This window comes from Chrysoperla carnea, chromosome 3 (assembly GCF_905475395.1).
Source record: "Chrysoperla carnea chromosome 3, inChrCarn1.1, whole genome shotgun sequence".
Taxonomy (NCBI): domain Eukaryota; kingdom Metazoa; phylum Arthropoda; class Insecta; order Neuroptera; family Chrysopidae; genus Chrysoperla; species Chrysoperla carnea.
This window is the reverse complement of record NC_058339.1, coordinates 81,007,484-81,033,401: the sequence shown is the minus strand read 5'-3', so window position 1 is coordinate 81,033,401 and position 25,918 is coordinate 81,007,484. Positions and strand designations below refer to the sequence as shown.

Genomic DNA, 25,918 nt, shown 5'->3' with positions numbered 1-25,918 from the left:
TGATTGTTTTAATTTATTGTAAAATTTTTATATTGACATTATCCTGGATTTACGTCATGATGTACTTCATCTCACAGATAACTGTTGTGACTCATTTTCACATTTCCAACAGCGATAATTTTTAACGCAATTAGTCAATTTTTTTTAAATTTATTATTTTAAATTCGACTGTCTTAATTCATCAATTAATTGAAATTTTTATGAACTGTATTTTCCAAACAACAAATTATATCCAAAAACAAAAGGTTATCTGATTTTCAATAATTTTGTGAGTCTTAAAATCAAATCACATGTATTTTTCCCCCAAAGGAAACATTACTATTGAAATAGCTCTTTTATGAAAATAATTTTAGTGTGTGCCCGGCATTTTTTTCAGCAACTCGAAATTTGATAATTCATTACTCCATCGTAAGGTTGTATCACTTTTTGCATAACCGGGAGTACCTACTACTAATATTGATATCCCCATGTAACCAACTGCAAATGATTGTTTTCCGAGTTCGAGATTAAATTCCAACGAACCTTAACATTTAACGAGCTCTAACAGCATTATCCGTATGAAAAAATTCAATTAACCTCGCTGAAATTCAAGTATTATGCCTCAGTTTCTTTTGCGATTATTCATACACTTGCCATGCCATTTCCGGTATATTTTGACAGTTAAATTTTGTATACGTTTGGCCATGAAAACATTCATTGAAAAAAATCCGAATTAATACAATATACTCGAATTTCTAGATGAATAAAACTGAAATCATTTTATAGAAACGATATCTTCGATATTGTTTCAAGTTGCGTAAAATTAGCGAAGCCAACACTTCAAGAACGTCATCTTCATGTGATTTTCCTTATTTTTATTATTATTATTTATTTTTTTTTTTTTTGTACTAAAATTGAACATTCAAGATTATATATATTACAGGGGTGAACCATAACAATTTAGTTAGCAAGCATAAACTTGATATACTTGGAGAAAAAATGGAAAAAAATTTAGGTTTGATTTGGGAAGACAAATAAAAATCAGCACTTTTTTGTTTAGAGAAAAGAAAAAGTACACATATGTCGAATTTTGGACATCTCATAATTCTATAATTAATTCGAATGAGGTCATTAGTTTTGTTCCAGAATTTTTTATATTTTTAACCGATTAAAGTGACGTATATTATTTTTATTTATCTAGATACATCTGCTTTTTCGTGTCTCATCACAAAATAAAAGTTATTAATGGAATTTTTTCGCTGCCAAAAATGATCGATCCTGACTTTTTGCTAGCCTGGATAGTGGAAGCGATCATGTGACCTATTAAGATTAATTTTAAGTTTTACGTCGACGTTTTTTTAGTCTTAATTCTATGCAAGAATTCTTCAATCGGTGAAAACTGATCAGGTTCAACTCTTAGACTTTATTTTTGATAATTACGGATCATTTGATCTTAGAAACCATGGCGTAATGGTGAAGCTTTTGACGAAATTTATTGTATAGTTTGAATGTGATTTTTATTAATTTAAGACGCTATAAATCTAAATTTTACCAATTGATATCAAAGTGAGGCCTAAGCGCCGTATTTGATCTCACACAGCATAAATGTTTCTGGGTTGTTTGGTCCAAGTTTGCGTAATTTTGTTCAGTCATAAAATTATCGAAAATAGCGAGCAAATTTAAGGATGAAACGTTTATCAGAAATTATTAGTTCAAGTGGGTGAAAGAGACTGAGGTAAATTGTTTCTAGTTATGCAGTGATTAACGATCTCATTCCGCAAAATTAATTATAAGTGTGGGTAGATATTAGAAAACATTTCATGAAAAGAACAATACCTCAAAAATTTTTCAAAAAAAAGTTTGGTATAGCCTTTTATACAAGTGAAACAATAATGCACGACTTCCTAGCGCCCAACTTTACAGGATATCCAAGAGGAATTCAAAAAAATTGACTTGATTAAATTAACTTTTTATTTTATTTTTAAAGAAATGTTTTTCATAGAATCAGAAAACGTAATTTACAACAGAAAGAACAGTCTAATTTAAAAATAAATAGTATGGACTTTAAAAAATATCACCATTATACAAAAAAAAAATCTGCCATTTTGTTAATTTTCCCAAATTAAAGTATTTTATGTTATTAGTCTAGGAAAATAATACCAAAAAAAATGGGTCTACCTTTGAAAAAATTGCAAACAATAATTTTTCAACATGATTCTCTTCATCATTTTCATACTATGAAAACATTCAAAAGGGCCATTCAAAAATTGTGTTTATAAAATAAGTTAAGGAAGATTAATATTTAATTTTCCAAAAGCAAAAAATTGTAGAACATACTTCAAAGTTGACTGAGGCAATTGTTAAAATTTTGGCCAAAATCGGTGTTTGAAGAAGACTTTTCAGTTTTGTTTAGTTTTTAAGGTAAAATACCCTAAAATGACGTAAACCTAATGGCTGGTTAGCGAGATATACTGTTTCCACTACATTTAACTTTTCATAAATCTTTCGAACGCGTTTTCGATGAACTTTTAGATATGTTTTTATAGTACTGAAACAAAGGAAAAATTTTAGCTTGCATTTTTCCCAATGATAAATGTACTATTTTACCAAGCCATATTAGTCTGGATGCCCGTCAGCATATATTGCCATTGATAAAATATACCTCTAAAAATTCTTATGTGTCTTAATTATGCTTAGCCTAGCAATTTTTTTAACTACGACAATTCTTGAGGATGGATTTCGGTTTTCTATCTTTCTACAAGAAATTTAATAACAAGTGCAAAAATCATTTTGCTCAACATTCGATAAAACAGGGTGTACGTTGCCCTGAGACCTAGAAAAACACCTTCTTCTGTATCTATAAAAACGAATACACTTTTTTTTATCAAGCGTAGAGTAAACATTTTTTTCCATTTGTTATTCTATGATCTTCTCCTGTAAGAATAACAAAAATCGGTAACCAATTTCAACAAGAATTCTCGTGGTGAAAAAATGTATTTATCAATAACAATCTTGGCTTACGAGCTAGGGGACTTTTTTTCTTTCAAAATATAATAAAATTATGAAATAATGTTTGCTAACTAAATTGTGGAGGGACATCCTGTTTGATATTTTTAAATGATAACGTCACAAAAAAAATAAAAATTTTTCATGATGTTAGTATTATATTCACACATTTACATGAATTTTTTTTTTTCTTTTATGGAAATCAGATCATAAATTACAAAATTGAAAATTGACGCCCGTGTCCCCTTGGGTATAGAGTTGTATAGTAAATACACTAACAGATAAAACCAATATTATAATACAAATACAAGAGTTCACATAATTATTATAATAAATGTAAAATTTAACTATGGAGATAGTCTTTTTAGCTTAGTAAATATAAATCTGAATTAAAATGCAATGGAGGTCGTCGCTCGTCGCCGTTACCAACAATCCTCTCTTTCTCACCTACCCCACGCCACGCGTTCACCTATTCACCCACAAAACCCAGTTCCCACAACAACAATTATTCACAAACAACAAATAAATAATGTGCTTTACAGAGTTGTTTTATTCATTTGATGGGTGAAAGCAGCAGAGCATATTTTTGAATTGAAATTATCGATGGAAACACGAATGACGCCCGTGACACGCTGTAAATCATATACACTAATTCAACTCACAATAAACAAACACACTAGCATCACACTCACTAGGAATCTTCAGACATAAATGAATTTTGTGACTTTAGCTCTTCTAATGTTTTTATTTGTTGACGTAGAAACAATATTCTGAAAAAAATAAATAAAAGAAAATATTTTAAATCATTAATCCCAGCCGAATGAATCGAGAACTTGTGACATCAAAATTGAATATATATGGTTTTAGGAAACAACTGCTTGTATAGCTCTGGATCTATAATAATAAATACAAAAGAGGCGAACCGCAAATGGGTCCCTAACATCTAGGCCAAGGGATCCAATCCGAAGGCATATATCCGGGTAGATTCTGTCGCTACCAGATGCCGCACAGAAAGTCCATTGCTTCCAGGAACAAACATTCTATACCTGACACCCTGCATGTTTCTTCTGATACAAATAACATGTATGGAGGTTTAATCGTGCTCCATGCAAGCCCTACAAGTGGGGAATAGTTCAATCGGTTTCTAGAACTATTATAAAATAATTTCACAGGAGTGGCCAATAAGTCCTTCCACTCAGAAGGTACTTGTTTCTTAGCAATGAACCAGTTTTATCTTGGAATATGTCTTCTTAGTCTTAAAAGTGAATCCAATTGCGGTTCTTACGCGGACAAATTCGACGATAATTTAGTTTTCCATGGCTCCACATTGTTACATTCTCCAGTGATTTTGTGTAAGAAAATAGGTATTTTGGACTTTATACAGTAAAATTTGTTTGGCACACGAAGGGGTAATTTTACGAAGGCTTCAAATATTTCTTAAATTCATATAACGCTTTTAAGACACAATCTCGTAGTCTAAAATTTTTAAGAATCACGCAGATCAACAAGAAATTTTTCGTTTGAAGCGATTTAAAATTCAGAAATATTAAATTTACATTCACATTCTAAATATTTTGTGATCTGTGGAAAGAATCGATATTTTTATCTTACCGCTGTTCCTGTAATGTTGCTTGAATTTCTGTGAGTCGAACTAACGATCGAGCAATTTTAAGGTCAGCTGAAACTTTGGTACACTGTAGGCTACCGGTTATATGAGCTTCTTCTTCTAATTTTTGGGCCTGAAATTAAAATTTGTATTTCCATTAAACAAATTTGACGCAATAATTGTAGGATCAGATCTTTCTCGATACCAGCAGAAAGATCTGATTATACAAGGAGCGTTGTTAAGTGTTGACAGAATAAACTTTCACTAATTTAAAAAATAAAGACATTTTTGTTTTTATAATTAAATAGCATCGTGTTAATGAAGGAGATGGGACAAAGTTAAAAACAAACAAATACCCTTAATAGTATTTGTGAGGCTGGCTCTCTCTATGGCTTGGAGTTTGCGAGGTTGAATCTAGGCAGCGGCAGTATGAACAAAAATAGTTAATGAAGCGGTAAATTGATCACACTGCCGTCGCTTGGATAAGAAAGAAGTAACCGACTCCACCCACATCATAAAATTAATTATATATTCGAATGTAATTTAACAAATAAAGATTAAAAATAATGATGTGGGTGGTCTCTGTTATAGACGTGGTCTAAGAAACGCAGGTTAAACCCCATCATTTAAAACAAGATTTGATAACTGTAATAAAAACATTGGTACCTGTTTTTCTAATATATCTGCTGGCCAACCTCGGATATGATTGACTAAATCGTCGCGATAATGATTTGATAGCGATGGTGTTAGACTTGGTCCTTGTGGGCGCAACGCACCGAGTGAACTTAAACTGCTTGGTGGACTATTCACTGTAAACAAATAAGAAAAAATTAACTAATCAGCATGGATGAATAAATAACAGCTCATATAATGGAAGACACTTCACAGGATAATGCAAATTATTTGATGAATTTATATAAATAGATTAGAGGGTTTTCGATTAGGAATGATCGTATTTGTGTATGAGATTATAAAACATTTTTTTTTTTTAATTTGGAAAAGTATTTTAGAGAAATTTCTGTGATATATGATACCAGTTAAATGTAACCCGTAGACTCGCAGGAGATGCGTGTCCGAAAAATACAATAGGGAATATTCATGTTTTTTTTTTTTAATTCATTGTTTACACCGTTATAACATAGGAAAAAATATAAATACTGTTTAAAAATACGTCAATTAAGTGTAAAAAAATATTTAAAATACAGAATAATTTTGAGATGTTTAAACGCAGTCTTTTGGCGCTCTCTGTTGATGACGTATTACTATGTTACCTGTCAATTGGTAACACAGAATTTACGCAAGTTATAATTAAGTTTTCTAATAAAAAGTCGTAGGTTGAAACTTTTAAAGAAGTAAACGGTAATCAAACAGTAAGAAGTATTCTTTACTTACATTTTCGATTATCATTATAATCTTGTCCTTCTGAATGTGTGGGCGTTGGAGGTCCCTCACTTGTTGTGTGAGTACTAGTAGTTTCCACTTTAAGTGGCTGTGAAACAGATGTCGGTACATCTGCGCGTGTCATCATTAATGCAGTGTGAATTGTTTGAATTGTCTGTGGATCGGCTGATTCCAGTGATTTATGTCCAGTCATCTGTGATAACAGACGCGGTAGATTAGCTAAACTGACGGGCACATTAGGTGGCCCCGGCGCTTGTCCCGGCGGTGGTGCACCACTTACAGGTGGCGGTACCATTGGTGGGGTTGACGACGTTAATCTAGGAAGGGCTGTAGCAAGTAATACAGGTCCAGTTGCTACTATTTGTTCAGGTTGTGGTTCACGAGATGCTTCTGAGGTGGGTGTGCTATCTCCTGGTGAAATATCCATATCCTGTGCATCGGCAGTAGCCTCTGATCGACGTCTTGTCTCCGCAACCGGTAAAGGATCACGATCACGTTCACGCTCTCTATCTCTTTCACGATCACGATCCCGTTCACGTTCTCGCTCTCGTTCACGTTCTCTTTCCCTTTCACGTTCTCTTTCTCGTTCACGATCGCATTCTGTTGGCCACGATCGTGATGAACTTGTTGTTAATTTCTCTCGATTACTACTGTTACTCGATCGCGGTACAGTGGAATGTTTTTCATGTATAGAGGATGCCGATCGACTGGATGAGCCACTATAACCTCTGTCATTGATATCACTACCGCTTCGCTCTTTGCAACTACCTCGTGTTGATCGATCACCTCTTTCACGTTCTATCCATTCCCGAGGTTTTTCCCATTGTGATACCTCCGTCTTACAATTGTAATAATACTTTTTACCAGATGAACTGATGTGCTCTGACCAATCACCGACACGATTTACTCGTTCTCGTTCTTCCCTCTATAATTATAAACATAGAAAAATGATACAAATAAGAAAAAATAAAAACAAAAAACTTCTCTTTTTGGAACTAACGTTCGCATAGATATTTTCTCGCATTTTATAGCTAAAATGTCACGATTTAGTCTCTATTTATCATAGTCAGACTTAGATATAGAAAGTTTGGGTCCAAACTTTTGGACATACGATCCTAGAAGCAATACCGCCAGAGAAGCTGTGGATTTCCGATGCTGCTCCCTGACTTTGACATAATACTTTAGGTCTATTTGCTTGAAAAACTCCTTTAACCTGGAGACGCTCTTCCAAGTCAAGTCCGTTCAGTAATAAATTGCATTATGAACCTACTTTTTTCTCTGGTTATTGGGGTATGAAGCCCACTACTTTATTTGTATAATCTTAAAGGGTACTTTTTTTTATATATTTCCTTTAATAAATAAATATCGAATTTAAAAAAACTAACCATCGCCTGTGTAAATTAATTAAATCTGCTTTTAAATTACCTTTTCTTGGCAATTGTGCGAGGGTTTGCGATCCCGTGATGAATTCTGTGACATAACTTTGATTGAATGTAATATTTTGTCATCGGAACTCCTGTCGTGATTGGTTCTGTGCTCAGAGTCTCTGTTGTCCCGACTTCGTTTATCTTTTGGTGATCTGACACAAACTGAAAAAAAAGTTTCAATATTAAATGTCGACTTTATAGAAAATATTTTTCGAAATTATTTATATTATTGGTATTAAAAATGAAACAGTTCTGAAATGTTTTTATTAAACAGAAAATGATATATTATTCATGAAAATTTTTGAACATTTTCCAATCCATACTTCAAACAATTTGTTTCAGAAGAAGTATAAAATAATCAGCTATTTATTTACAATCCTTAAACCGTAATGAGTAATTCGAATGTAGAAAAATTCATTCTTCTATTATGCAGGGGTGAGAAATAAGATGTAAATGTGGTTTTGGGTGTTTAACTTCAATACTTATTATTAACTTTCCATTGCATCACAGTCCTGGTTGATACATAACAGTTAGTTTTTCTGTTACAGGGGAACAATATTTCGTTGTAATAGTATAACATCGTCTATATCACGAGAAACATTGTAAAATTTTTGAGATTTGCCACGATTTTAATAAAATTGAAGAGAGAACTCGATTTCAAATAGCTAATATCCTAAAGCGAACACTCTTCTAGGAGGAAGAATATGGTAGATCTAGGACCCATTGGCTCCTCTTATGTGGAACAACAAGGTACTAAAAACCGTGTAATTTTTTGAAAATTATATCAATGATAAAGAATACAAAACTGTAACACATCACGACAATTTAAATCTTGTGTCGATAACAGCCTACATTATTACAATCAACTTGTTTACAAAAATTCGACAAGGAATAAAAGATCCGGTTGACAATATTTGTGAAATTATTCATTCCATTATCGTTTAGCGAATGTCGTAAAATTTATTCATTCAGAATGTTTTTTATTTTACAAATGGGAAATATGTGAGCAAAAATGTTATTAGTCTTTTAAACTCGTAGTCTAGAAACCCAGTTTTCTTAAGAAAACACGAGAGAGTCCGAAATACATTATTGAAATTTATATGCTTTGCTTTTAAGTGTACTATTGATTATCAAACCAAGAAGCGGGTTATTAAACTAAGATACTGTATAGAAAAACTTTTTATCTCGGCTAAAAAAGAAGTGATGTTGAATAGAGAACATCAAATTAGTTCAGTCGTTTAGAAAGACGACCGGCGGAACATCGGAAAGACAGAACGTGAAATGATTAAAATATTGAACGAATGGTCTTTCAATCAATGCGACCAACCTGTCTTAATCTCCAGACGTTTAAAGATTGACCTAAGTGTTATATCTTATATTGCCTGGAAATCCTATCAAACATAATTCATTTTACTGCCTAAATCAGCGATACTTATCGCACCTTCTTAACTATTTCAAAATTTGTATTTACATTTTTGTTAAATATACAAAAAAACAAAAATTCAAACAAAAAGTAAATAAACATGACCTAAATTAACAACAAAAGTTTGACGTTAATACCAAAATTTAAAATGCTCGGCATTTTTTTCTAGATTGGAGTGTTTCACTTATCAAACCGGAATATATTCCTACTGTTTGAATACAAATATTTTTGATACAGATTACCCAAACTTCCTTTGATATTAATTTTCCATAATTTAGGGCTTACCCAAAATGTATGCGAAATTAAATTGTTGTTCTAAATTTGTAACCCCTTTTTTATGGCCTCAGATTCTACTATTTAAACTTCGAAATCGAGTGTTTTCTTTGGCAGTATGTCATTACTTAGAAATTTAAAAAAAAGTAAAAATTGAATAAAAATTACCTGAATATTTATCCCTAGATGATTTGTAGTCTCGATTTTCTCTCTCTCTCTCCTTTTCACGAATTTTCTGTAAGTAGGAGTTCTTGTTTTGGTATGATCGATCTCTATCCCTAGGAGATTGTGAATCTGGACTATCTGAGCGGTAAGAGTTCCCATTTGGCGAATCCCGCATCCTTTCATACCTTTCACCACTGGTACCATACGAGCCACTTTTTGATGATCCATATTTGGAATTCTGTAATTGTTTTTGTTATTAAGTATTCGATTCCGGTATAAACACTTGTTGTGTTCGCTTATATTATGTCAACAAATAAACATAAACAAAAGGGAAAATGTCAACAAAAATTTGTATGGATCCAATCAAAACTTGGAGAAAACTCCCAAACAAATTGAAAATGTTTTTTTTAATAAAATTTTTTTACATTGAAAAATGCAAATGGAGTATTAAGAATGTGCTACGCCTATAAGTCAAAAAATCAAAATATTGGGGTCCAATATGTCAAATTAAATGTAAATGTATGGAAATCAATAAAATTTAGTCGAATTATTGCAAAAGAATGCAAAAAAACATCTAAATTAATGAAAACTGAAAAAGTAGTAATGTCAACTGAAAAAAAAATTTTTGTGGTAGAAACCATTATTATCAAATTTACCTGATAGGGATGGGACTGATGTTTTTCGAAGTACCTGAAAATGTATAGAAAAAAATCGAATTAATAACATTTTTTTGGAAAAATTTAAATAGACGACCTCCATATATACAAAAAAAGAAAAATCTACAAATTGTGTATAGGTTGTGTCAAATTAAAACAATTTTCCCTACCCATCGCTTATCCGCTGTGTTTTCCTTGCATGCATTACCATCAATGCAGTTTTCAGGAAAATATTTTTGGCTACTGAGCCTTATGTTTACTTAATGTCATAAAAACAGCATGAACAATTTCAATTGTAATAGTTAAAATACAACTATCCTCCCAGTAGACGCCATGTCAGGGACAGCGCCGCGCAGCTGTAACAACTAAACACTACCAAGTACGTTTTTATCTGCCTTGCTATTGGCGCAAAAATATTTATGCCTATATTGGCTATTCACTATTCAACGGTACATCTGCATTGTATTTGATCAAATGGAAATTACTGTTGGTAGCAATATTTTTATAAAATTTGCATAACAGATCCAAGTTACACATGAATCATGAAATTTATATATTCAACAAATATTTTATTCATATATTTTAACATGAATTCGATAGTTTTTTTATCAAAATCCACATATATCTCAAAATCGAACACACCATTCAGATCAAATAAAGAAATATCAACTACAGTATAAGGAGTTTTCCAATATACCTACACTGTGAAGTATTGGTCAGTGCTCACAGTGTCAATATTCTGTTTTGTTGTCAGGAAACCATTTCAGCAAATTATCTAGTTGACATATAATTTTGATCTTGTGGACTTCAAAGTTTAATGCAGAATTTGCCAAAATTCGACATAATAAAATTAAATTCTTGAGTTACAGTTGTGTAATGAAAATCATTTAAACCAATTTGTTTATTCCAAAGAATTAAATAGAATCGATTATAAAATATAAAAACTACGTAGAGGTGGAAGAGTAGTTGTTTTTCTAAGGGATAAAATTTCAATCATTTAATACTTATGGCGTCATATTATTTTCATAGGCGTAATCCACAGCTCAGGTCTACATTATGAAAATTATCGAAACCACCCAAAAAGACCATCAATACTATTTTACTGACAGAAAATAACCTTAATTAAAATTGTCTTAATATAGTTTTACTTTTGTCAATTATCGCTGATTCGAATTATTTATAAAATCCAGGTAAAGAAAATAAAAATTTTCACCCAACAATTTTTAATGGAGATTTTGATGTATTTCTTGAAATTGAATTTTTGTTTTGTGAAATTTCCTCCTCATTTGTGAATATTCCGATAAAAAATGAGTTAAAGAAATAGCTTTCTTGTTATTTTCGAATTAACAATTTTGCTTTTGTTTCTGTATTTTTGTATTCAAGATCTTTGTTTAAGATATATCAAATACAATACGATAAACATTTAAATATTCAATATTGTTCAATATCATCCGAAAATCAAGTAAATGAAACAAATTAGCAATATTTATACAGTCGATTTTTCGAATCGAGCGCCCTTTTACGATTGTGTAGCATTGCGCCAATTCAACAGCTACCATTTACATTAACCAGTTTTCTTCACTCACAGTGTATATCGGAACACAGCCATAATAACATTCATGCATAAATACGGGGAATAAAATAATTTTTAATTTTTGTATCGTAATGTGATAATTGTTTAATTAAAATAAATTTTTATTTAATAAAGTATTTTAAAAAGTGTAATTCAACATTTTTTCATTTGAAATCAAATTTCATACGGAAATGTTGGCCTTGTGAATGTCATAATATGCGATAAAAACCAAGTGTATTTAGTGATGTGATTTTTCGTGTGCCCTTTATTTCATTAACTCAAAGGTGTCTTTGTTTTGAGAAATATTCTAAAACATTCATTCATTTTAAATTGTACACGTTTTTCATTTCGAGTGTAAATTTTCCTAGAATTTGAAGTCATTTGTAAAATGATGATTCAACGTTTGTAGAATAGAAACCTCCTCACATTCTTTAAAGGTTGACGTTTTTTTTTGTGTTGTTTCTTCGTTGTTTGTATTTTGTAACTATGGGTTTTTTCTATTTAACATATTTATACGTCCGTACAATTGATATATCAACACAAAATAACTTTTATGGATAAGTTTTTCAATTTTGATTGTGAATAACGTGTCGACTCCTGGAACTGTTGAATATAATTTTTGTTGCTTAGGAGTGTTGAGCTGTTCTTCGATATTCATTTGCCATTTTTATAATGGATTTATGGCAAAAGAAGTATTTAACACATGGAAGCTCATTCTTTTAGTTTATAAAAATATTGTAAGTATTTTTGGTTTTGGTGGGATGATAAAAATCCGAAGGTGTATTAAGCGGAAAAAAATCGATCTTATATTATCTATATATGAATATTTAATGATTCTTGTTGAGTTTTCGTCATTAAATAAGTTCCGAAGTTTTTGTTTAAAATATCTCTTTTGACGTTGATGATTTAATTACGCGAATCAGTGATGCATTTGTTTGCATATATTTTATAATTGCACCAAGTAGTTTTGGCTCGGATAAACTGGTTTTAGAGTGCTCATAACAGAAAAACATAATCAATTTTTTTACAGTCTGTCAATGTTAGAGGTCATAAAGTATAGTTATTACGAATTAAAGCATAGTTTAGAATTAACTTTTGTTTGTAAAACATAGACAAAATCTTTTTACAGTCTGCCATTCATTTGATTAAAGGATAAGACTATTCAATACACTTAAAATTGATTGGCAGACGGTTTTTTCGTGTACAATTTTTAACAACAATATTTTTTTACTAATGTTGGTTATGTCAAAGTTTGTACACTAGAAAACCGCCTGTCAATCAATTTTTAGTGTATTGAACAGTCTTGTCTTTTATTCAAATGAATGGCAGACTGTACAAAGTTTCTCTCTGTCTTATCAACAAATGTTAATTTTTAAATATGCATCGATACACAAAGAATCGAAACGGATCAGGATGCGGTATTTTTGCATTCAATTCTTGAGGGAATACGTAAACTCTACAAACTTTGTGAGAAAAAGTGATGAGGGAAAAAGTAAAAACTGGAATCTAAATATCGATGGAAATTAGTCTAATTTGATTACTCGGGGATTTTTGGGTCCCCTAAACTCGAATATCACAACAAAAATGACCCCCTTGCAGTTTTACGAGAATATGTACCATATATCATCGAAACTGATTACTCGTGATGTTTCCAGGACCACTGAACACGAATATCACTACGAATTTGCCCCACCCCCAAGATACCTTGTGTCCAGGACGGGCAGTATATAGTCTCTTGGAGTTTTACGAAAATATGTAATATATTTCGTCTTTAGGCGTCCCCCTTTCGTCCGCCCTGGTCACTAGGAAGGAACGTCGGGGACCGTTGTGATATTCAAGTTCAGTGGCCCCAAAAACCCTCAAGAAACAAAATTAGATTCATTTCAATCAATATTTAGTTTCCAATTTTTTATTTTCCCTGGTCACCTTTGTTATCAAAATTTGTAGACGCCCTCACAAATCGAATGCAAAAAAGCGCACCCCGATCCGTCTTACTGCCCACAAGATCGACAGTTCATTGCTTTATTTTTCGATTAAAATTCATGTTTGCGACTGTATAAATGTCCTCTATCATTGTCAGACTGTAAAAAAATTGATTATGCTTTTCTGCTACGAGCTAACAATCTATTTTGCGAAATAATTTAATATGTTAATAAACTAGTAAGATGAAATTTTGAAAAGAACCAAATATATTTCATTCAAGTATAGGGAGGGGGGAAAGGGCGTTAGGCTTTGCTTTTAAACCTGGCACCAAAAATCAATTTAACATAACAGCATTTTTGCTGAATACTATATCAGCTTTGACGTGATGAATAACAGAGATTTGCGAGGTGTATGCGTGAGTTGCATCGATAAAAGTATTAAAGTGGTTACCGTGATGTTCATGAAAAATATTTGCACAAGATAAAATTATTGAATCGAAAAACGTAAAATTAATTTTTCTATACATTAACCATGCGATTTATTTTGCAAAATTTTCCTTAATTTATACAACATTGTAATATTTTCCAAGCGCCTCTGAAGCAGAAGAATAAATAAAATTAATTGGGATGGTTTTTGGCCTAAAAAATCTTTCGTTGACTTTCGGGACTAGTAGCACATGTAGGCCGTAGTTAGTTCTACAGGATATCAGCTTCCTACAGAATATCAGCTCGCTGACTAAGGTCAAAGCACTCACATGGGAAAAATTGAAATGTTTATATTTCAATATTTACCCAAAATTGTTTATCTTAACCTCGAATTCGTGATCAGCGACCAAAAATCCTCTAGATTCGATTCCGGAGAGAAAATATTTATTTTATATATTTTTACATGAATATATTTATTTTATATACTTTTACATGAATATATTTATTTTATATATTTTTACATGTTTCTTTTTGGAGTGGTTTAGGGGAATTGAAACTCCTCCAACTTTCAAAGTTATTAGGCAAAAATTGGCGCAAATCTGATACTGTTATCACAAGAATTCCTGAACGAAGCATAGTTGTGGTTATTTAGAAAAAAAATTATACATACATAGGAATTAAAAACAAAATGATTGATTTTATTATTTTAGAAATCATCAATTTTTTATCGAACAAAAAGAGTATTGAACAAATTTTTAATATTCATAATTTTTGTAAAAACATTTATCATAGACCGTGGGAGATAACGAGTTTTTTTAAATGATAAATACGTGCTTGTGCTGCGTTTTCAAATTAGCACAATAACGTCATATTTAAGCTATCGGTCTAAAAAAAAACGCGACTTGGAATTTGTCGGACACTATGACCATTTGATAACATTAATAATTATTAAACAATTCAGCAAAAGTAAACTGTATTGGAAAACAAAAATACTTAGTACAGGATGTTCATGGTGGTAGCAAAGCTCATCGGTGCAGTATTTTTATTGGACAAAATATGTTTTTGTTTAATAATTATTAATGTTATCAATAGGGCTTTTCATTTACAAAATGATTCTTTTTTGTTTCGGACTGTTTTCAATCAAGTAAAGACATATCTTATATCTTCTATCTTTGTCAAAAAGCGCTGCTTGAAAAAGATAAAATATATTTAACTTTGTTAGGTTGAATAGTTTTTTGACAACTGTCTGAAACAAAAGCAAATCGATGAAAAGGTCTATTGGTCATAGTGTCTGGCAAATTACCTGCTGTATTTTATCAGACCGATAGCTTAAATATAACGTTATCATGCCCATTTGAAAACGCTGCACTTTCGAAAAAGGTGGATAGAAGTTTGAGAGACTCGCCAAAAGGGAGCCGCTCACGAAATTTCAAGTATGTAATAATCATTTAACAAAGCACCCTTTCTGTCATGCGGTCTATAATCTATTGAAGAATAAACATATTTTTTTAACGATTAATTTGCATGCATATTTCATGAATGAGATTGATGGTGTTGCGATCGATTCAGTTGTCCCCTCCACATAGTAAGCAGACTGCTAATACTACGCAAATCAAAATTTGGTTTAATATCGAAAAAAATAATTTTAATATACAGGTAGATGGGAAGAAAGACACCCTGTATGATTAACAAATAATTAAAATATTTAAAACGATTAATTAATTATTTTATTATGAGTAAATAATATAAATTTAATTTGAATTATATAAACTATAATATATATACTTCCCTATCAAAAATGTGTTTATAAAACTTAGATCGAAAAATATTTAATAATATATCAAAATTATATTTTTGCATCCTCTGCAAGAATAAACATTATTTTAAAATATGATGTTTTAACACTTTTCATTTGTATATCTCTATGCGAATGAGTACAATCAGGTACACACCACACTAGAACCTAGTACCTAATTTAGCGGGTGTCCTTCAGAACATTTTTAACCTCCCAACAAAAAAAAAGGGGGGGGGGTTATAAGTTTGACAGCTATGTGTGTGTGTATGTCTGTCTGTTTGTCTGTGGCATCGTACCGTCTCAATCGATGAACCGATTTTGATTTTTTTTGGTTTCGTTTGAAAGGTAATTTAATGGAGAGTGTTCTTACCTATGTTTCAAGTGCGAGCTTAGGGTTCCGTACCCGAACGAACTAAAATTAAGCCATGATCATCAAAATCGGCTCAGTTTGGAGAAGGCTCTAATAAAAAAGATAATTTAATGGAGAGTATTCTTAGACATGTTCCAAGTGCGAGTTTAGGGTTCCGTACCCGAAAAAATTGTCGAGGGTTTTTTAAATTTTGTAAATTTCACTTGTATGTATAACATGTTTCAGAACTATACAACACCATATTATTAGATATGTGTTCACATAAAATTTCTTTCGTTTGGAAAATAAGCTTTTTAGAGTCAATTTGAAACATTTTATCCTAATCAGACAAGGTGGATCATTTTAATCTATAATAACTAATGGCTCGTTTTGTAGTTAACCAATCAAAAAAAAAATTTAATCAAAAGTTGCAGAGTTTGATGGGGGACATCAGATTGGACCTAGTTCTTCGAGTTTCTTTAATAGCCAATTTAGATCCTAAACGGTAAGAGATAGAATTACACTTTAAATTAGAAAGTTGATCCTCCTAAAAAACTAACATCTGAACCATTTTTTCGAAAATCGTCAACATTTCGAGGTAAATGTATTTAAAAATATGTCATTATTGCATTTAATCGTAAGAAAACACGCTATAGAGGACTGCTTCAGCTTAAAGTTTTCAAGGGCTATAGAGGGCATTCACCCCTAATTTTTTCGATTAAATGCAAGAATGACATATTTTTCTGTCGCATTTCCTCCAAAAGATGGCGATTTTTTAAGAAATGGTATAGATGAAAAATGTTTTTTTTTATGAGGATCAACTTTTTATTTTAAAGTGTTATTCTATCTCTTATCGTTTAAGATTTTAATTGGCTATTAAAGAAACTCGAAGAACTAGGTCGAATCTGACGTCAGAACATGATGTCCCCCATTTACTTCGACCCACCTTTTCAGATGGGTCGTTGTGGGCTTGGTGTGAGCAAAAATAACGACGTTATTGGTGAGGTTTTATCCGCGACCGTAAAGTTCGTGCTCGTCATGTGGAACTGCTGAACAAATATTTCGAGCGTTGTGAATGCTTAGTGGAATGCACTCTTATAGTTAGAGGATGGGCGATAAACTTTTTTATGATTTTCGAATTTTGATGGTGAATTACTCAAATGACCAATCTGTAGTATCTGCTAATATTCCTCCGATAAAATACACGTCAATTGGTTCGGTTAACTTAACACAGGATATAAAAACATTAGCGGAAGGTTTCAATAGGTAAACTTTTTACTTATAAGTAAAAGAAATTCGGAAAATTCAGAAAAATTAAAATCCATTCACAATAACTGTGTTTCGAGGAAAAAACCTAATAGTACTGGACTAGTATACTAAATTTTCCGCCGACACCACACGTTTGTGCAAGCATGCTTGTATATGCTTGCACAAACAACCACTTTCTCTTAAATTATCTTGAATAATCATGCGTGTGCTTTATTAGCTCCTTTTTCTCTCGCCTAGAGGAAAAAAACAACGTGATTTGAAATGTGAAGAACGGTTAATGAAAATAAAAACCTATTCCCATGAAATAGAAATAGATTCATTGAAATAATTATCTTAAATGCTGTAATGTATAAATTTTAAAATGAGTATATATGGGCTGTACCTATATAGAGGTTATATAAAAAAAGTTTAAAATTTTAATTATATTTAAATTATTTTTGATGACTGTATTTTGTATTAAGTATTATATCTGTAGATAAGAATTTTATTAGGGATTAAAGCAAAAAGGGATTTTATGCCCTCAGGTAAAAATGAATCAAATGAGAAATTTTTGTTATCTTTGAAATTTTAGTATTTTGGTGGCAATAAACATGCAAACATTAAAATTATAAATATTTGTTGAAAATTTTGAGGTCTAATTATATGATGAATTGTGTTACAGATATGCGACATATTCAATGTACCACAATGGATACATTTATGGGTCCAGTATCCAAAAGAAAATTTAATTTGTCACCAGTGGGTAACGATGTGAAACGTACAAAATTATCCACAAATAATGTCGTAGAAGATGTTACTTCTACCCCTTATACGAAAAAGGGGATATCATCCCTACATCAGGAGGAAAATATTTCGAAAAGATTTTGTAAGTATTTTTTTTTATTATATACGAAATTAGAACATTTTTTTTAAAATAATAGTAAAATCGATGAATTGATGTTTTTTTATCTAATTGATTCGTTTCCACGTGATTGTCGGTATATCTACCCGAAAAATGGGCTAACCTATTCTAAACTTAACGCACAAAATAGATCGACGCGTTTTCCTACTAAAATTCATCTTCTAGACCACAAGAGATAAAAGAAAAGTTCAATATTCGAATATAAAATATTTGTTTTCAAAATATTCTTGTAAAAGTTTACAAAAAAAGTTTCATAGTTACTGTAGTTTCTAAAGACAGGCCAAACTCGCATAAGATTGATGGCGGATGTTTATCAAAGTTTATATAATTTTTGGGGATATTTCTGAAATTGTTCGCCAACCGTGTCTTTGGAATTTATGCGATTATTTTAATGCTTAATTTTGGTAAAGGTGTACATAAAATCCTTTTAAGTATTAGCCCGTTCCCGTCAAAAATTGTAAAAGAATGATTATTAAGAATAAATTAATTTTTAAATAATTTTCAGTGTGTCCTAACATTCAAACCACATCGGAAGCATTAAATTCGGAAAATAATGAGAAAAATGAGAATGTCGAATCAGAAGATGAAGAAATTTTATTTGTGGGTGAAATATTTCCAATTGAAGGTCAATTAGAAGTCTTACAAAGAAGTTAGTATATTAAAATTAGTTAAACTGAAAAACAAGCAAATTTTTATACATAAATTTTTTATTTAGACATTGGAATTTGTTCAAGAAATTTTCAAAAACAATGTCGATATGCAATTGCCACCCAAAAATTTGATAATTTAGTAACGGAACATTGTATGCCATGTTTTACGTAAGTAGTTTTTCATTTATTTGCTTCATAATATAAAGATTTACTCTGCCCGGCTGAAAATGTTTCGCTTTTAACGAAGGTTTCAGTTTCGATAACAATCTGTTCTAACCTTCTTAAATATCGCGCCACTTTCACACTAATTTCCTACATGGAAGTTTGCTAAGTGTTCTTCATTTTCCAATTTATTCAACGGAAGAGGGTGATGAGAAGGGAAAACTACTAAATAGTTCACTGATGAGGCAATTTAGTAGTTTTAGATTTTTTGTTTGCCATTAATTTTCCCTCTTAGCGGTAGCTTGATTTTCACATTTAAAAACGTCACGAAAATCACGATAAATAAATCGAGTTACAACACTCACCTTCATAATACTTAACTCTCATTTCGGGATAGACGCTGCTGCTTTTTTGACGTAAACAAGATGGTTCCAGACCCTTTTTAGAATCGTGTGTCACAGGCGACGCAGAAAATCTTAGGCTGGTGTACCAGAATTTCTCTCAAATGTGTCCAAAGTTTTGGACTTCCTAAGCTTTTTGTCAATCGCTACATTAAATATGACGTTAAGGATATATCAAATGATTCGACTATTTCCAAGGGGAAGTAGATGCGAACAAACCGAGATAAGGCAAATGCCGCTAGAAATATTTTCAAATTTTTAATTGGCATTATTTTTCTAATTTCTACATGGAAGTTTGGTAGTTAATGTTCTTTATTTCTCAATTTATTCATCGAAAGAGAATAATGACAAGGGAAAACTAGTATCACCAGTGTGATATTTAGTAGTTTTAGAAATATTTTGATGTAAATTGTCGAAAATTCTTTTATTAAAAATAAAAAATCTACATTTTAGTTCGATTTGCGGGGTTTTGTCCAAATAACTTCTTTTGAACAGAGTATTACAAATTATAGTTTATATTTAATGAATATAATTGTATTGAGCGTTAAACAATAAAAAATAAGAAATAAGTTGAATTCTGGAGAATAATAGCTGCCCTCTTTCTTAGTAAAAACTCGGAATTTATGAAAATTAAGTTTAGTAGTTTGGGTCGGGTATTGATATATACACAATCCGTTTATTATTTTATTTATATAAATGAGTTGTTGTTTTCGTTGCAAAATAATAATATAAAAAATAATATTTTACAGGCAAAATGAAATTTATGAAGATTTCAAGATTCTCAAATTTTTTACATATTTATTATTAATATATTTTCAAATTAATAAGATGTTTGGGAAAATTTCATAATTTTCATTGCATAATTTTTCTGTTTTCATTTTTTTTAAACATTGTACAGCCAATAGGTTTTATTAGAAATTTTGGAAAATCGAAGAATTTTGAAGAAATTCAACTGCAAAAGGACATCATTGAAGAAATCGCTGAATTTTATTTGTCACAAGATTAAAGTTTCCGTCTTTCTCAAAAATCAATTTGCTTTGATCTCAATTTAAAAATTTTTTCTTTCAATTAATTTTTTTGGTAAATAAATATAAATTTGCTTTTTAAAAAAAATTACGCGATTATTGGAAGATTTCAAGACATCATGAAGATTGGAGGAAACCTTCAAAAATATTTTAGAAAACAGCGAAGAAGACAATTAATATAATTAAATTTTTAAATTTCATAAAATATAAAATTAAATACTTTTAAATATTTTTTTTTTAAATATGGGAAAAATATTAAGTAAAATTTCAAAGAAAATAATTCAGAAAATATAAAATTTTCAGACAAATAAATGAGGCTGTTAAGTGTACAACAACTGAAGCCATCAAAACAACATGCCGAAATTTAGTGAACGATGTTATGTCATTTATATCTAGAATTGGTTGCAGTAAAAAGGTAATTTATCTAGATTCTCTTCGCCTTTCGCTAAAGTTTTGGCTAGCTAGCAAAAACCATGAAGTTAGCTTTTAAAATCATACTAAAAAACCTAGAGAAATTCAAAACATTCCTAGAATCGCTACCATTTTGTTTTTTTTTCTAGGAATGTTTGACCATTTTCTCTTATAATTTTTGGATTTTTTGTTTATCAGAATCTATCATTCATAAATCATAAATTGAAATCGTGTCAATTATCGGTTAGCAGTAATTGCAAAGAATGACTACATCTTTTGAGGCGAAGAAGTTAATTCAGATAATTTTCAGTTTAATCATAAGCTAACTTGAATATAAAGTTTAGATAACCTTTTAAAAATCTTTCTGGTTAAAAAATTGTTTCAGAACAATGAAGTTCCTCCTAGTTTAAAGAACTTTCACTGCTTTTATGTGTAAATTGATTTTAACTCAAAACTTCTTAATTCCTACTGACAATATGAGTATTCTACTATGTTTGAAAGTCATTCAAAATGTTGATTTTCCAAAAAAAGCCACAAAAAAATATACAAAATAAACACACTTTCTTGCCATAAAATTAAATTAAAATTTTAAACCTTTTTTATTCTGGAAAAAACGATGTCACCCATTTTGATGACGTAATATTGATAAAAACAATAAATACATATGTTTGACATTGTATATGTATAAATAAAGTTGATGATAATATAACTTACAATTATACATTTACTATGAAAACCATGAAGTGCAGATACAAGGACTCCGAACATAATGTTTAACGAATGGTCTCAATTTAGGGGACAGATTATAGTCTCTGTGCTTCCTGAATTATTGCATAGCCAGTGACAGAAAAGAGAACTATGATCTGGGTTTTTTAATGTGTACATGAATACCATGGGATACCCTCCTTGTATCTATATTTCGTGATGAAAACTATCAACAAATTAGTAATTATTGCATGAAATCACATCATAGCGGCTCGTGTTTTAGGTCACGTGATACACAAATTAAAAATTACGACTTTTAATTTTAATATAATAAAACAATAATGTGCTTTTATGACTCAAAATCAGAATATTTAAGTATATTTCTACATAAATTTTAATTCTTATCAAATTTCATAATTTATTTTTCACTACCGAAAGTACTCTATTCTTGATAAGGAAATTACAAAGTCTACACGGCTCCAAATAAGCAATAATACAAGAATTGTCTGAAATTATACCAATCGTCTTAACCGAGATTTAACCTTACCCATACGATAGAGTATTAACTAAAGTTGTACAAATGAACGTATTGCGTCTTCCGTCTCCGAAGTCGTATAATGTACTCCCTTATTTAGAGCTTCATTGAGTTAGAGACAATAGAGCAAGAACATAGTAGTTTGACACGATTTAATTTTAATATCAGCCTGAATTTATATTTAATATTATTGAAGTTTCCTTTGTTATTTTAAATTGAAATTTAACAGATTTTTATTTACAAATATATGTATTTTTTTCCGAATGAAGGTTTTGGAAGATGAAAGATGGCTGAAAGTACTGGCATTAGGTGTAACATTAAGCTTTAAGTTGTTAGAAAATAAACAAGATTTACGTGCACGAAATCGACATTTATCTGGTGATCAATTAAGCCGTTATTTTATGACATACAATTTTAATTATTTAGGCGAATTACACATGAAATTATTATACGCTTGTCACAATGATAAAATTGCAATATTGGCAATTTTAATTCGTGTACCACCCTTACATTTTGCTTTACAATCGCAAATGTTGGCAAAATTAATTAGGTAAATATATTCATTTTTCATTATTTTTCCATAAATATTGAAACCCCCAATCAAGGCTGTGTATGGTACAGTACAGCCCGACGTGATTTTGTAGTAATCTGTTTTTAAGGATATACGAGCGCCAGGGAAATTCTGTATAAAAGGCTTTTTTTTTAATATTAAGTTGCAATTAGTCTAAATCAATTACAAAAATTTTAGGGGGGGTTGTCTGATTATTTAAATAAATAAATGACTTTAAAAGTAGGCATATTTAACATTGGTCTTATGGGAAAAAGGTAGATGGATGACATATTTTCATAGATTTCTCCAAAACTAGTCGGTGGAAATTAAAAAAAAATTAAAATCTCAATAAATTATAAACAAAAAAAAAAACTCGGTGTGCCAACTAACTTTTCATCTATATTCATGAAGTTCAAAAATTCATCATCAAAGTTTAAAATAAGATACAAATAATCAATCACAACTTTAAACTTGCCTTGGCGCTGGTACTACCTTAAAGAAGTCTCGCGACCCTTTTTTCTTTATCAGTAATTTTAATTTGTATGTTTTACGATAAATTTTATTTTTATTTTTTTCAGAGCTTGTTTAAATGAGGTCCAAGATACTTCTTCACTTTCATCCAAAAATTATTTAATTTTAATGTTGGCATATAAAAAATTAAATGACTTATTACCCCATGATTCGAAACATATATCTACTTGGAAGAATACATTTAATGAAAAATTTTCCGATCAACGAATTCCAACATTAATTTTACAGTAAGTTTTCTTAGATACCCCTTTACATTTCCGGCTAACGTCTGATTTGAATTATCTTTTTATTAACACTTTTTTTTTGTGTGTTCTAGATTTTTGAAAGATCAGTATCCTTCAAATAAGAAATCACTTTCGCAATCGCTATTCCATGTTCCTACTTCCATAGAAACTATTTATAATAACTTCCAAAAATTTGAGGTAAGTTAATTATTATCAGCATTATTTAACCGCATAATCATCTAAATCGATTAAATGTTTAACCAAAAGTTTATTATTTCGTTTCGAAGTTATTTAAAACTTGGTCAGAGTGTTTTAAATTACATTTAGAAATTTTTTTAACCTTCGGAGGGTAGAAAGGTGTAGCGAGAAAGTGGGAAGGAAATATCGAATATTTACAAATATACCTAAGTGGGGTATCAAATAAAAGAGCATGACGTGTACATTACAAAACTGTTATCCAACGCAAGGAAATGTGGAGGGAGGGGTGCAAGTGGGGATGTTGCCCACCAAAGCGGGTAGTTCCCAGCTAGTTTGTTATAAAGAATGACTTTCTTAAAATACAAAATAAAATTATTTACGAGTATAGTTTTACCTCTATACGTGGACACACTGTATTTTGAAAATTACAATGAAATCTCTTAATAAATTAAAACACCAGTTGTATAGATAGAGATTAGGTAATTTCATGACATTTCACATCATATTTTTTTTGTTAATTGCCTTATTTTTCATTAAAAAACACATTTGTTGATAGGAAAGGAAGAAGAAATTCTTTTCCAACGATTTAGAACTAAACATAGTAAGCTATGTTATATATAAATGAAGATTTCATCATCAAGATTTAAGTTGTAAAAATAGATAGGTTGGAATCGATTCTTTGAAAATTCTGACTGGATATAACTCCTTAAAAGCATCTTTTTGTGTAAAATATAAATTCCCTTAACTCGACAAGATACTTATCGAGTTAGATAGTTTATCATTGTATCTCTTGAAATATTTGATATTTGTAAAGTAAATGTTTTTTTTTTTTTTTTTATATACGAGTTTATTTAATATTATTGTCTCAAAAATTCAATAGCAATACAATTGATGTTTAACACCATTATTGGCGTTTATTAAATGCTTTCGTTAGTATATCAGCTTGTTGATCATCAGTACTAACATACTTCAACTTAAAATGTCCTTGATATTTCTAATGAAGTGGTATTGCATATCTATATGTTTGATTCTTTTATTAAATATCGGATTTTTTTTCAAACAGATCGCACTTTGGTTGTTGATGTAAAGTGTTGATTCCAGATCAAATCCAAACAAATAACCCATTTAGAAGACCTTTTAACCAAACTAATTCTTTTATTCCTTGGCATGCTGCAACATATTCTGATTCTGTTGAAGTAGCAACAGATTGTTGTCTGATTGATGTCCAAGTAATAACCCCTGAATCATAATTGAATACATAGCCACTTGTCGAACGTCTGGTTTTTCACTGTCTCCCGCATAATCGGCATCGCTATAACTTGTAAGATTTAATTGATTTTTCTTTTATAAACGGTACCAATTCGCATTGTGCCCTTTGTACAGAGTAGATTTTACACTTTTTTCCATTATCATATATGTAGTAAGAAGAGTTTTTATGGACTATCTTATTTATAAGACAAGGAAAGACTCTTCAGACAATTAATAGATGATATTGTGTACTCACAACGCAATCATAACATTTATCATAGGCCTACCACGAGTATGACAATACATGCGTTAAGCAATTCATCTAAGAAAGAGGTGTTATAGACTTGTATTGAAACTTCGATACGCGTTGAGCTAGTTCTACTCAGTAAGTTCAACATATCCTGTACCAAAAATTTGTATATGATCTAAATATGGTTTTTTATCAAACCATTTTTCATACGGCGTACTGTCAATACGCAATAAAAGGTCTATTCACACAGACTCATTTTTGACGTTCGTTTGAATACTGCTGATGCCGAAAATGCAACATCTGATGAAGTAGCTTGTTCAACATTTATTCGATTTAAATTATCTTCTTCTAATTGTAAAGATGAAATCAGCGTATCATTCGTACGAGTTTCTTTCGTATTATACCAAACCGTTTTGTAATTATTAAACTTTAATGGTAAACTATTAATTATATGCACCATCTTTAGTTTAACAGCTAATTTTTCACCCTGTTGTTCAATTTCAAACGCTAATTGATTTGTTTTAGTTACATATCCAGAAACCAATTTATCATATTTCATTTTTAATGCAAAATACTCTTCATATAAAGTCATAACGCGAATGCTGTTCAGTTTATCCATCATTTCTTTGGTTTTATATGCTAAAACAAAATTTGCGCGATCAGAATCAAATAATTGAAAAATAGCTGCTGGTACCTTTCCTGCAATGTTATCGGCTAAGCCACGTGCTGTCATGACTACCATTTAATATATGACCATTAAAATTCTTTTCATTTTTTTTGTCACCAAAAGAATCCATTTTAATGATTAATCCACTTCAAAACTAGTTAAATTTCAAATACGCTACAACGAGACGATT

General features: G+C 30.6%; 1 protein-coding gene across 1 annotated transcript; it reads right to left on the bottom strand.

The window, feature by feature from the left end:
* Positions 1 to 2,158: 2,158 nt before the first annotated feature.
* Positions 2,159 to 10,314, bottom strand: LOC123296627 (WW domain-containing adapter protein with coiled-coil homolog). Its single transcript, XM_044878181.1, has 8 exons — positions 10,107 to 10,314; positions 9,937 to 9,970; positions 9,284 to 9,518; positions 7,418 to 7,581; positions 5,984 to 6,917; positions 5,258 to 5,400; positions 4,597 to 4,724; positions 2,159 to 3,755 (listed from the first exon to the last, which is right to left on the bottom strand). The coding sequence occupies exons 1-8, from the start codon at positions 10,145 to 10,147 to the stop codon at positions 3,677 to 3,679; spliced, it is 1,758 nt and encodes a 585-aa protein (XP_044734116.1). The 5' UTR covers positions 10,148 to 10,314; the 3' UTR covers positions 2,159 to 3,676.
* Between the last annotated feature and the right edge of the window lie 15,604 nt (positions 10,315 to 25,918).

Coding starts and splice junctions, on each gene's coding strand:
- LOC123296627 (XM_044878181.1), bottom strand. CDS start 10,147: ATGGTAATGCATGCAAGGAAAACACAGCGGATAAGCGATGG. Junction 9,971..10,106: donor ACACAGCGGATAAGCGATGG/GTAGGGAAAATT, acceptor ATACATTTTCAG/GTACTTCGAAAAACATCAGT. Junction 5,401..5,983: donor TTATAATGATAATCGAAAAT/GTAAGTAAAGAA, acceptor ATTTGTTTACAG/TGAATAGTCCACCAAGCAGT.